Source organism: Xiphophorus maculatus, chromosome 7 (genome assembly GCF_002775205.1).
Source record: "Xiphophorus maculatus strain JP 163 A chromosome 7, X_maculatus-5.0-male, whole genome shotgun sequence".
NCBI classification, from domain to species: Eukaryota; Metazoa; Chordata; class Actinopteri; order Cyprinodontiformes; family Poeciliidae; genus Xiphophorus; species Xiphophorus maculatus.
This window is the reverse complement of record NC_036449.1, coordinates 14,506,461-14,520,396: the sequence shown is the minus strand read 5'-3', so window position 1 is coordinate 14,520,396 and position 13,936 is coordinate 14,506,461. Positions and strand designations below refer to the sequence as shown.

The following is a 13,936-nucleotide window of genomic DNA, read 5'->3' as shown; positions in this document are numbered from 1 at the left end:
CCAAACAACAATGCACACGTACACTAGCACCTAAGAGCAATGTAGAGATACAAATTAACCCAGCAGTCATGATTTTGGACTGTGAAGTCAGAGTACCTGGAGAGCATTACATCAAATCCCAATATAGTATATCAAATTGGTTGGTTGTGAAAAAGGAGCATGAATACTTTTGCAAGGAACTGTACAAGGATGCCAGTCAAGGATGATGTAATGCTCAATATGTTCAATATGGGACATATTGAATTGGGTTTTCTTTGTTGGAGTAATTCTGATGGAGATCATTTCCATAATGTCTGATTCCCAGGATTAGAACATTATGCTCTAACAGATCCACAGGGCTAGAGTTCAGACTACCAATCCCTTTTCCCTTATGAGCAACAAGCCACAAGATGACTCCTCTGACCATGTCACTCTTGTACATCTGTGTAGACAGGTGATGATGAGTGTGCTCAGATAAACACTCAAATGTGCACTCACCTTTGTAATTAGAGGCGGCTGCACAGCAAATCATGGTAATTTCCTACTCAACATAGCTGTCAATGTGCAATTATTTCCCATAGCCTGATCACTTCATGCACTGACCTTCGCAACTATCTCAGGAAGAGCAGCTTTCCTATTTGGTTTTTTTTATTGCATGCTGCACTGATGCACAAGCATAAAGAGCATTGAGCAATGGTGACCAAAGTTCTGCTTTCCGGTATAAATTCCACAAACCTAAATACATTTGTCACCTTATTCACTACTCCAATGGATTCCACGACCCAGCGATTGTGAGTGAAGTTTCTGTCATCTGCTCCCGAATAATAGCTGCATCAAAACCAAACAGCTCTAAGGACTCTCCAATGTTAAGACCCAGAAGCTCACTGAAGGACAGCAGACTTTTCTTTTTATATTACTCCTAAATAAAGGCTGGTGCATCTAATTACCTTCAGAAGAAGCCTACTTCCACCTATGGGATGCTTAATCTCAGTATAAGTGAAACTGTTCTGTGAATAGAAAACCTCAGAGATTTATTAGAGAACATTGGAGTTCTCCAATAAAATCCAAGGAAGCAGCCAAGACGTCCAAAGCTCAGAAAGTGCAAATAACCCTGTGAAGCAAGGTGGTAGCAGTATGATACTGTGGACTTTCCTTTAATCAGTGGAGACAGGGAAACAACTCATGATTGATGGGAAGATGTACAGAACGCAAGTTTGCCTTACAGCAGGACAATAACACTAAACACATTCTCTGAACACAACATTCTCTCTGTGAAGCAAGATACTGGCAGCATTATGCTGCAGGGATGATTTACTTCAACTTTTCCAGCTGCTATTTTAATTATCAAGACGCAAGACTTAAAAATGAGTAACTTACTGTTAGCATGTCACTTGAAACAATCGTCACTCTTGCAGTCTCATTCTACACCAACATTTCAAAGGCAGTTAAAGGCCTTTTAAATGCAGGGCTTAATTTAACAGCCTAAGCAATTTAGAGGAGAAAGAAATTACTTGCACCTCCGCATTTTAACTCCGCTTAACGTGAATCCTATTTATCCTCATTCATAAGGTTTATTAAGAGTGCTTTTTGAGGTGTCGGAGAAGCTAGAAATGAAGGTTGCCATGGTAGCTGCACATTTGCTGATAAGACTGGTGGGAGAGAAATGCTGGAAATTAATGTCATTAAGAGCAGTTTGTGTATGGCTTCATCAGAACTAGCTCTGATGCTTAGACATAAATATTGAACTAAGTAACTTTGTCACTGATTGAATATAAAATGATTCATTGGTAAAGAACAAAGAAACTGACCGTTTCACTGCAAAGCATTTTAATTAATGGGCTCTAACTGCTCTGTTCAGTTTTTCTTAACATCTAATAAAATCCTGGTGAATGCAGGATATTTTTATAGAATATGTATGTGTGTTGGATAAGAACTGATAATTCTCTCCAAAGCAACAATAAAAAAGCAACAGATTTCAAATTTCATTGATAACAAAATCTGAAGTTTGAAATTATAGCTTAAATGTAGAGCCGAGTGAATGAAATTATGGCGTAGTATTTAAGCCACAAAATGTCCATTGCTGTTTAATGCCTTTATGTAAATGCACCAGTTTTAATTTTTGTCCTCCTTTTCCACTAGCTCTGAACAATGATTTGCCTTCTTTCAGCAAGTCGTTGCTGAATGAAATCGCCTGAAAGCTCAGTTTGCAACAAGTCATGTAGGAAACACAGCAAACATATATAGAAAGCTTTCCAAATAGATTTGACCAAAATTGAACTTTATGGTGTACATCTAACACTCTACATTTGGGTTGGAACTAATTCTGTATGTAAACACTCAATCCACATGGTTAAAAGTAGTGGTGGCAGCATCATGCTGTGGTGATGAGTTTCTTAAGCAGAGACAGAGGAACGGGTCAGAGTTGGCAGGAAGGTGGATAGAGCAAAATACAAAGTACAAATTATAACCAATACTTTAAAGCAAAGTTGGGCTTTAGGAACCAGATATGTCAAAAAAAAAAAAAAAAACATATATCAACATTAACATCAACTGCTGCAGAATTGTTCTTGTAATGTGGCAATAATATGCCCAACTCTGAGCAGGTTAAGTCTCTGGTCAGAAGTGATCTGTTTCTTCAAGCAGAGGTTATTCAGAGGGCTATTTTTTACAGGTAAGATACTGGCTGCTTGCAACAACTCCCATGAGTCGCACAAAACAATCAAAGACTCTGGCAGGTGGGAGGTTTCAGCAGGTGAAAACCCTGCAGCATCCTCTTACCATTCAGACTGAATACACGTTAACAGACGATAATCAGAAAACAAAGCAAATATTTCATTTGAATGGCAGTCAAGACATAAAGAAAGCACAGATTCAGATAAAATTTCTTCTCCACATGAGATCCATTCCCCCCTGGGCTATTTCTTGGTTTTGTTCACTGCTAAATTTCAACTCTATCTTTTGTTGTGTGAAGTGACAGAGGTAACTGTCACACCAAAAAAAGCTGCGAGTGTGTTATTCATACGCGGGGTAAAAGGAGAAAAAGAAGGCATCCACATAGAGATGATGTGGACCAATATATCATGGATTAGCTCTATATAAAGTCTATAAAATATAAACTCATAAAATCTGGATTAAGTAACAGAGCTTTCTTTAAAGCAGGGTGTGTAACTTTTTCAACCCTTATTCTTTTTGAAAAAGTACCATCTAAAAACAAAAATTGCTGTTTCAATGTTGGTAGGATGCTAAACCTTTTTTGTTTTTAATGCAAATTAATGAAATTATTCTTGGGTTTTCCATCAGCAAATAAAAAAAACAGAATAATCAATGAGTTGAACAAATTTTAAATGGTTATGTGGAAATGAAAATAAAAGATAGAATGTCAGATCACTTTATTTAAAAGAAAACTTTCACAGATTCAAAAAGGAAATCTGAAAACTATTTGTATTTTTTTCTTACTTTTCTTTTCCCCATACTAATCCAGATCTGAAAAATAACAGCAATAAAATATGTATCTTAAAAAATAAACAATGGAAATAATATTAAAGCAAACACAAACTGCAAAAAAAAGAAAAAAAGACATGAAAATGTTTGTCCTTTAAAGCCAAACTGGTCAAGCTGACACTGACCTTATGTATCTAATTCGTGTATTGAGTTGAATATCACTGCGGTGAGGATGGTCTGCACGACATCAAAAGAAAAACAGTTTTTTTATTAAATCAGTGAAGAGTGAAATACTTTGACCATGGGGGTAAAGTACCACTGAAAGCTTTTGGGCAAATACGACCAGCCAGAAAATGTATAAAGATTTTCCCTGCCATGACCTGCTGTCCCTAACTTTAGTCTTTATTCCCTGCAGAATAGCACACAGCAGAGGCAGCAGCTACAGATATTAAAGAAGCCTTTTTAGCACGGAGGGTCTAAAGGGATGTGCAACGAATAAGAAGGGAACGGAATCACGACAGTATCCGATTAGGGCTGAGTCCCACGAGGTGATCCAACAGACGTGGACTGAACACTCGGCCAAAGAGAATGACAGATGACAACCTAAAGAGCCTGAGTAAACTAATTTCACAATTTAGTGTTCTTTTTTTATTTACATGTCTATTTTGGTGGATCTGGTTGCCTTAATGTGTGTGAAACATATGCTTTATGAAAGGAGGAAAAGGGGAATTCTCCTTGTTGCAAAACTGACTTAATTTAAAGGCACAACAGTTCATCTCCAATTGACTCATAAGAGGAGTTGAGTCAAGAGAGGAAGGGAATCCAAACAGGAAATGAATGAGAGGAACCACGTAGAAAATAATTAGAGAAGTAGAGTGAAAATATACTGTATATCTGAGATAACGTATAGGCCTTTAGTTCAGCCTAAAATAATTTACATTCGTTGCACATTTAAGTTTAAATTAATGTTTCCTTTTTACCAACACGTTTGTTTTTTTCCCCGACTGGATTGACATTAACATTCTGGAGTGGTTCAGCCAGGGTCCCAACTTAAGAATCAGAGGAGAGAGCAGAAGATTAGGGTGATGGCATGGAGGCTTTCCAACCTTAAAGACTTGGAGCTTATCACATAAGTCAAGTAGTCAAGATATCAGCGAAGATTCACAGTAGCTCTGAAGCATCATCTCCTTTTTTAATGACCAGTCCAAGCACAAAAAAATCTGCTATATCTGTGTTTATTAGAATTGGGGTTTTGAAGTGGACAAAAGGGCAACAACAGGAAACCGTCTCTATGACATCTCTATGATTGATACAGCTGACGCAGAGCGGCCAAATCTGATTCCATCTTGACTTGTGAAATACTTTGGATCATCTCACGATACCTCCCGGCATCCACAACGGGGTTCAGCCTCAACCGGCTCTTCTCCACGTTCTGCTGCCACACCTCCCTACAACACCTAATGAGATCCTCAGCAGAACCAGAGTCAGGGATTTCACAATGTCCAGTGTGCCCCTTGTTTCTCTCTTCTTCATCTTTGACACACAGAAGTGAGGATAAGCCCTCTCTGAGTGACAGCACCTCTTTCTCTAGAGCAGAAGCTAATTTTTGAGCCGTGCTCTGACTTCTTGCGCGCTTGACAGGTTGGAGGAAGCAGGAATCAGGGAGGTACGACAGCATGGAGTCCAAGAACTGGAGCATTTGTAATTGGCTGCAAAAGAGGGATAGAAACAGATTTTGCATGTTACAACAATGTACACACTGCAATGGATTAAAAAAAAAGGTGATACAGTATTTTTATCATTTTTAGCTGATTCCCAGAGACCTACCTTTCTAGTATTCATTAGTGGGATTTGTAATTTTAAGAGCACTGCTTGCAGGAGCATCAAAATCTCTTTGATATTCGAGAGAATATCACACATACGTACGCCTTAGCCAACTTCAAAGGCTTGTCAACTTGGAATGTGTTTATGGAAATTCAGCAGAACTACATTTCTGTATCCATCCACTAAAACGGCATAATTTAATATTCACAGTAGAGATACTGCAGCCGACAACTGAACAAGAAATCTCTATTCCGGATTTTTTATAGCTTTAAATCATATTAGCAGGATTTGGTATTTTATACCAATGAATATTCTGAAATGGTCAATCTTTAAAGATGAAAAAATGTAAACTTTATAGGACATAAAGGGCAACTATATTAAAATGTATGAGGACACAAGATATAGCACACTAATCCTCAGTGCAACTTTTCTTAATGGTGACAGTTTTCTGATTTTATTATATAAGGTTCTCATTTAACTTTTTTATGGTACAACATGCTTCACTGGATATAATATGACAGACAAAAACAAAGTAGCTCAGAATTAGCAAATAAAGAGAAGATATTGATTAAAGCTGGTCAAAATTTACTATGAGATTGATGGAGTTAAATACAGAGCAATCCTGGGACAAAAGGTGTAAGAAGACTTGAGAATGGGGCAAAGGTTAACATTCCTGCAGGACAATGCTACAGTGTGTACAAGTCTGAGGGCAGCAATTTGGCTTTCTTGATTGCATCAATCAGTGGAAATGGTTTACCTGCTGTGGATGGATAAATCCCCTTGGAAAGGGTTTATCTGATGCCAGCGCAGCAGCATTGGAGCTGAAGATCCTGGAGAATCTAAAAGTAGATATTCAGGACTCACGTTTATCTTTTTAAAACCCTCTCTCCTCTTGATCCAGCCATCTATGTCACCTAGGCTATAATCTGGAGAGTCTATGCGCAAAACCCAATTATCCAGAACTGTCAACAGACTCAGAAGGTCTTCTCTAACCTCATCTAAAAATAAAAAAGAGAAAATGATGAGCAATAAATGTTTTATGATTAAAAGATTGAGTTTGCGAGTTATTGGAGTTTACCTGTTTTTATTTGAGGGTTTTGCAGAAGCGGCTTCTGGCAAAGATCATGAATGTCTAATGAAACTTCCCCACAATGGAGTACAGCTGTTGTTGGGCTGCTCCCAGGGAAAACAGCCTCCGCTTTCTCCACGTAATGAAGCATGGCACGGCACTTGACACAGCCAGAGGTCAGAAGAGGTGCCAGCTTGGTCACTGCAGTCACAGCCAGTCTGCATCCACTGAAATCGTCGCTGGCGATGTGCTGCCTACTTCTTTTGGCTGCGGGCTCAGAGAACGTAAAGCCAGACGATGGGGAGGAGAGTGTTGGTGTCGAGGGGCCGCACGCAGGCAGCCAGAACACTTGGCTCCGGGTCTGGATTACTGCAGGCGTCGAGTTCTGGCCTGGCTCTGTCAGGAGGGATAAGCTCACACCGCTCGCTGGTCTGGAACAAAAATAACACCATCATGAACAATCAGATATCACACAGATAGCCCACGATCAAACTGGAAATTAAACACAAAGTTAGAGTCGGTGTGTGTGTGCGTGTTTGTGAATGTAGCACAGATGGTGGACTGATTAAACACTAACAAGTTGGTGAGGTTGCATCAGCTGCAAAGACCAGCGATAAAACAAAACCGCACGAGCACCGGAGGCAGTCGCATCAAGGGGAGCTTTTCTTCACATCTTCTCAAAGTAACGTATGAACATGTGGATGAAGGTATGAGAGAGTTTCTTGTTTCCACACAAGATGATAACGATCGCCCTGCCAACTTTAATCTGACAGGATGCTGGGAAAAACAGTCAATTCAGAAAACGCTATGCAACTACAGGTTAGAGGAAATTATAATCTAGTAGTGCTTTGTACATTTATGCTCTTCCAGTTACAGACAGATCTACACTACCTACAACATCATGAAAAAAAAAATCATATTTACATGCCACTGTCAGCGGTTAGTATCAGTCCAACAACCAGCTGCTCCTCAGTGATGCGATGCCACAGCTTGTCAATTTTAGGTTTGGAAGACAGCGCTGGCGATTCATGCGACTTGTCATCCAGAGTCTCATCATTGGAGTCTTCATCACTGTCCCACAGGGCAACAAGGCCTTCCTAGACAGAGAGTACAGAGACCGTAACCAAGAATGACACAACTAGCAGCAGCAGCAATTCATGTCAAACATTTCAGTTAGCTTTTTAGGCACAATCAGACAATCGTTTCTCAACCCTATTTGAAATTATAGAGTACTACTGCCAAACTGAAACAATGTAATACTACAGTACAATATTTTTTAATCAGTTAATGTTGACATTTTTTTTTACTAATTATGTTTTATGTTGATGAGTATCTATTGGGAAATGCTAAATGGTTAACACCTTTGAATATGCCGGTGTAACAGTACATAATCCGGGAAAACACACTGACCAGCTGACCAGCAAAGTTCAAGAACTTCATGCTACTTTCAGCATCAGCCAAACATGTCATGCATCTGCTGTTCTGCTCTCCTGCTTCAGCAAAAAAAAAAAAAAAAAAACCCATGACATGACCATGTGTTAGAAATTGTGGTTCTTTTCCTGACATAAATCAGAATATTGTTTGTGTAAAAGCTTCAAACATCTGACCCAAACTGCCAGCCTCAGATAGAAGGAAATTGGTTAGGTGAATCAGCAACAATGCAGGAACCAGTAACTGCTGGAACCACCAATGCAACATTTTACTGTAAAGGGAGTTTAACATCAACATGGCTAAAAAGAAAGAAGTCCCTCCTCCAAAAATAAACACCTAGAATATCAGATGTTTATTCTGATATAAACACCTGATATTCTAGGTCAGGTTTGAAAGTTTCAAGTTTCAAACTTGAAACTGAATGTACAAGCAACCTGAATGTCTTCAGGAGAAATGTTTTATGGTCAGATGAGACAATGATTGAGAAAAACATTGTCCACATTGAGAACAATGACAAGAAATAAGTTGAAAGTAGTCAAAGTGCCTCCTTGCAGAGGGGCCGTTTGTTATTGGTGCATTTTACAAAGATAATCAATAAAGGAAAATTACCTTGAAATTATTCATCTTCACCTCAAATATAAATAGCCATCCAACTGAAACCTGGACGCAACTAGATGCTCCACCAGTACAAAGAGTCCAAACACACATTAAACAGGTTTTAGAATGGTCAAAGCAGGATATTGCTAAGCTGCTGAAAAGGTCTTTATCTGAACCCTCTTAAATAATTCTAAATAATCCTTTAAACCCTGGAAAAGTACTAAATTAAGTGAGCATTGCAATTTTTAATACAAGAAGATAGGTCAAATATGTAGCCTGATAAGTACCATTACTTCTACTTCAATCCAGGAGTGTCACATTAAAATTCTTGAGAGCTGGCGTCCTGTAGCTTTTAAATGTTTCCCCAAGTCCAACACACCTGAATCAAAGGACTAAATTACCTTCTCGTGTACTAAGGTTATACAGAGCCATGCTAATTACCAAATTATGTGTTTCAGGCTGGTTGACAAAGAGACACACCTAAAAGTTGAAGGACACTGTCCCTCAAGGACTATAGATTGACAATTGTGCACAGACAAAGGTGGGTACAGACATTCTTACTTCAGTTAGGTCTTCTGGAATAGTGTTCTGAGGAGAATTTTGGCGCAGTCTGCAACATGTACAACACTGGATGATCTGCAGGTCATCCAGAGTTAACGGTCAAGTTAACCGCTGCCAGCTTCTACTCCCTTTAACAGCTGCCCAGAATATGACTTCAAAATATCCAAACTATCCCTTTAATTCAGTCAGTTGAATTAATTGCACTAAAACATTCTTGCTGAAGGGACCAAAACCGTTTGCCAGCTCTTTGTTTCAGTAACACCGTTTTCTTTTATTCATTGAATAGGGCGGACAAGTGACAGAAAGTACTTGTTCAGGCAAGTTTTAATTCAACTTCAACTACCTGTCACCCAGTGAAGAACAAATATTTGTCAGGGTAAATTGCTTAGAGAACTTGTAAAAAAAAAAAAATTATAATAACAGACATTTTAAAAATTAACTAATTCTATTCCCTGCCTGCAAAAATATATATAAAAGAAAAGAAAAAAAAAAGAAAAAGCCAACATAATAAATGTATCTGAAAATTTAAGACCATCGTACATCTTCGTCCGCTCATAACATGAACATGACATGAATTACACCTATGGGTTGGGCTGGAAGACTGGTTGTTCAAGAACTACTCTCCCTTTAAGGCTTTGCACCCCAACAAGAAATACCAGTCTCAGAGGGTGGGGAAGCTGTCCAAAAGAAAAAACAATGTGCAGGATTTAAAAATATTTTTTTCTCACCACTCCTGTCTAGAAACTGACACTGTCCTCATAACTCTACAACATTGCACCACATACATAAAACATCCTCCTTCAACTAAAAGCAGATTTATTCTTGAAACTTGGCCTGAATGAGGATATGGCAAAAGTTTGGAATTAAGATAAAGACTTCAAACAATATTTATTTTTTGTGCAGACACTTAACTGAATAAATGTTACTATAATTGTAAAATATTTGAGGTTTTTTGTTTCGATTTTGCTTTATTCAAAGCAACCTCTTCTGGCATAACAACCTATTATATACCGTTTAAAATGTGCTTCGCCCCCCCCCATTTTTTTTACTCTTGTAATGTTGTGGCTCTTGCAAAATTTCCTTAACCCTAAAACTAAGCTCCTATTTTCCTATGTTAACATTTATTCAGCTATGATAATGCTAACATAAATTTACACCTAAATAGATGTTCTCCATAATAATAAAAGCAAAGTTGTATTATGCTGTACATGCATCTTGAAATTTACAGAGCCCATTTTGTGTTTTTAAGAAAGGCCAGATGAACAAACACAAGAAACTGCTCACACATTTTAGGCCTGTGGTGTCCTACAATGCTGTGAAAAATAGTTTTCACACCCCTGCAGATTTCTTCTGTTTGCTTTTTTTGTCAAACATATGTGTTTTGGATCAGATTAATTTAAAATTTAGCTAAAGATAACCTGACTAAAAATAAATAGTAGCTTCAGAATTATGATTTAATGTATGGGATAGATGGACAGACGGTCAGACAGACATTAAGAAAGGCATAAAAAAGCAAGCAAAAAGAAAAAGGAAGGAAAACATAAATGAAATCAGAACTGCATAATATATTGCAGATGTATCATGTTGCAATATATCAATATTGTCCCACAGGCATACATTATACACCAACATGATCACATATTCCAAATTCCACTTTTCCAGTCTTCACAGAAACTCTGCACTACGATCAAGACTTTCTTAAATAGCATGTTTCTTGTCATTCCCATTTTGAAGAGTGCCTCAAAGACACAGCCCTTCGTCTTGCATAATTTATACACATTTACACCTCGAGAAACAAATAAAATCCTGGATTCCAAATTAAAATTTCCGTTCAACTCAGCAGATATAAGCATCTATGACATGATTCCACCAGTTGCATTTAGTCTTTAGGGATTACTAGGGGTGTCGGTTACTGTGACTATAATGTCATTTTCATGCACATTTATTTTCACAATACTGTGGAAATTAAATATTGTTACAAATAGCTACTTATTTTGGTCAGTTGTCATTCTGAAAGCATTTTACAGAGTACATTATTCCTAAGTGACATCATGCATAGCATAACATGAATATACAAGTAGCTGTTAATTGGATGACTGCTAATTAGCGAGCCTGTGTAGTCAGCCAGTTTTTAAAAGTTAAACAAGTGCGTGAACAGTACCTGCTCAGGCTGGCTGAGAACAGTCTCCCTTCCTGAAAGCACATCAGTGAGGACTTGGATTGATTGCTGTAGAACTCTGTCCTTCACTCTCACTTCTCTTTCAAGCTCTTGAAGGACAATCAATCCACTCTAAATTACAAATAATATTTGACTGAGAGAAATCCTTACAGACAGCATACATAATGAACCACTGAATAAATGACCAGAGGTCAATGTCAAGATATTCCAACCTCACAGACATACCATACCATGAGTACGATGTACTCTATTTTTCCAATACACAGAACCTAGAAATTGCTTTTAAATTAATTTTAAAAATGCACATACAGAGTCTACTCGTTGAACTTTTCACATATTATTATGTTACAACACCCCATGTCAGAGTATTTGCATTGGGATTTTATTTGATAAACCAGCATTGGGAAGTACATAATAGTGAAGTGGAAGCAACAGGGCAAATGTCTTTCAACTTGTTATACATAAAAATAAAATAAATATATTAAACTTTTTGGATCCCTCCCCTCTTGACACAACTAGGTAAAATCTGTTTATTTTTACATGTGATGGACCAACGATAAAACACAGAAAAGTTCAAGGAGTATCAACACGATTGTCAGGCAGTGCATATGCAGTAATTTCCTGTGAATTCTGCATCTAATATGCAAACGTTTGAGTGGTGCAATTATACTGTCAGGCTGTTAACACAAATACTAGTTTTTTTGGGTGTTCTTCTATAATGTGTCTCAGTCTCACCTGTAATCTGGATTCCAAAGCCCGAAGAGTGAGAAGTGAGTTTTCCTGAGGAGGTGGACTTGCCTTCGGTACTTCAGAGCCTTGACCACACTAAAACATGTATTTTTTTATTAGACATTGTATCATCCATAACAGGGAACTTTATTAATATAGCTTAAAGTAACTGCAGAAGCCTTACAGAGTAAGAAATACCACAAAGGTCAGTGATGAGAAATTTTTCCAGTGGCCCGCTGGATATTCCTTTATTTCTAAAGATCAACAGAATCTGTTCTGTTCCACATCCAAGGAAATCATCCACATGTGCGGAGTCGACATCTGACCAACAGGAGGCTATCTGGAAAAGATTTGTTCTTATTTAATAATAATGAATTTCTAGAGATTAATAGATCAAAATGGGCTGAATACATAATATGCAGGCCACACTTTTCAGATTTTTATTTGTAAGTTAATTTGAAAACAAATTTCCACTTTACAGTCAACCAATATTTTGTGTTGATCACACAACATTCCAGTAAAATACCTTAAACATTTTTTTTTTTATAAAATCTGAAAAACCTAAAGGGATGTGAATCCTTTTATGAAACAATGTAGACTCCAGTTTATACATACCTGAAATGTTTCCTTCCATACAGCACAAACATGGCCCTGTTTAAAGGATACAACAAACAGACATCCGTTTCTTCCTGTGTGAACCATCTGAATGTCTTCAACCTGCCCAAAGGGAACCTCGCATGTGTCTTTTACAGTCCCGTTTTCAAAAAGCACAAGCTGCTTACTTGAAGTTGCAGCAATAACAGCACATCTCAGCACGTCATCTACTCTGTCAGCAGTGAGAACCCGCATGCACTGTGTGATGGAAATGTAGGGATGTGGTAAAATCAGAGAGCCATCAAACGCGTGTCCACCCTCAAACAAATAGCCAAGTGTAGGGGAATGATTAGCTAGAAGTGGTTCTGAAAGTCCAAGAGCAAAAAGCTGCCCTTTCTGGATGGGAAGTTCTCCAAAAAGACATTTTGACATTTGAATGGGGATTTTTCGCACGCCTTCTGCCAGAGGGGATGTATAAGACACACTGTTGTCATGGCTCCACAGTACTGTGGGACCCTGAAGGATGCACACCTTACCCTTCATTTGGTAGGGGAGCTTGAACTCAATGCAGGGCTCCAGCAGGTGTGAGCTTCTCAGTGCCAGTAGGCTGTACTTAAAGCTGCCTCCCTTCTCACTCTTCTTTGTCACCAAAACGAACGCAGTTTTAACCCTTTTCTGAACATCTACTGCGCATTTACATGTCACAATGTCCACATGAGCTGACAGTTTCCTACTGATTGCAGTTGCTCCCTCTGTTGCATTCAGGAACGCGTTGCCTTCACGTTCAAAGTAGAAACTGCGGAACGTCAGGCCGCCTCTTTCGCTTACATTCACGGCTGGATCACGTTTGCAGGCGAATAGGATTATCTTGCCACCGTGTGAGAGGCCGTGGACATTTCGATTCGAATCATCCGATGACAACTTCTCCATTATGTGAGGATTCCTGTCGTGTTCGCTCTCTTCAAGTTGGAGCCGGTTACTTTCGTGGCAGAGCAGCTGAAAATAAAGCAATAACTATATGCTGAATGTATCTGTGAAAGAGAACAGAGACGCAAACTTAACTTTTCACACCGCTGTTAGAAGTACAGTCAACAATGGCCTATCATAGCAGTCAAAATAGCGCGCCATACTCACATTGAAGTTAGCTTCCGACTTGTTAGAGTTAGCAGTCTGGAAGGTTTTTTTTAGCCATTTTTATTGTCATTTGTAGATAAGAAGTTTTAGAAATTATGAATGCTAAAATATTTTTGCGGATAAAAATCATGTTTAAAATTAACTTGTGAAATCAGCAGATTTGTAATTGCCCTTTGGCATTATTTCCATTCGGAAGCTGACTTCAGCGTCACCCCGCTCGGTGGAACTAAACTTCCTGTCAATTCAAGTGCATTGTGGGTAAGCTTCTGTAAACACACGATAAAACAGAATTTGGGACCATATGATTGAATGTCTAGCTATGCTTCATCCTTTATAGGAAATCTTTGTAATGTCAGCGTCAAGACAATTTTCCATTCTAACTCTCTTTTCCGCACGCA

General features: G+C 38.4%; 1 protein-coding gene across 2 annotated transcripts; it reads right to left on the bottom strand.

The window, feature by feature from the left end:
• Nucleotides 1-3,527: 3,527 nt before the first annotated feature.
• Nucleotides 3,528-13,739, bottom strand: fancb (Fanconi anemia complementation group B). 2 transcript variants are annotated; one of them, XM_005799374.2, is made up of 9 exons: nucleotides 13,539-13,739; nucleotides 12,426-13,435; nucleotides 11,995-12,150; nucleotides 11,817-11,906; nucleotides 11,064-11,192; nucleotides 7,238-7,410; nucleotides 6,323-6,744; nucleotides 6,002-6,242; nucleotides 3,528-5,129 (listed from the first exon to the last, which is right to left on the bottom strand). In XM_005799374.2, the coding sequence occupies exons 2-9, from the start codon at nucleotides 13,332-13,334 to the stop codon at nucleotides 4,721-4,723; spliced, it is 2,529 nt and encodes an 842-aa protein (XP_005799431.1). In that variant the 5' UTR covers nucleotides 13,335-13,435; nucleotides 13,539-13,739; the 3' UTR covers nucleotides 3,528-4,720. The 2 variants fall into 2 exon arrangements, with proteins under 2 accessions (XP_005799431.1, XP_023192124.1); XM_023336356.1 differs by lacking the exons at nucleotides 11,064-11,192; nucleotides 13,539-13,739 and having other exon boundaries at nucleotides 12,426-13,532.
• Between the last annotated feature and the right edge of the window lie 197 nt (nucleotides 13,740-13,936).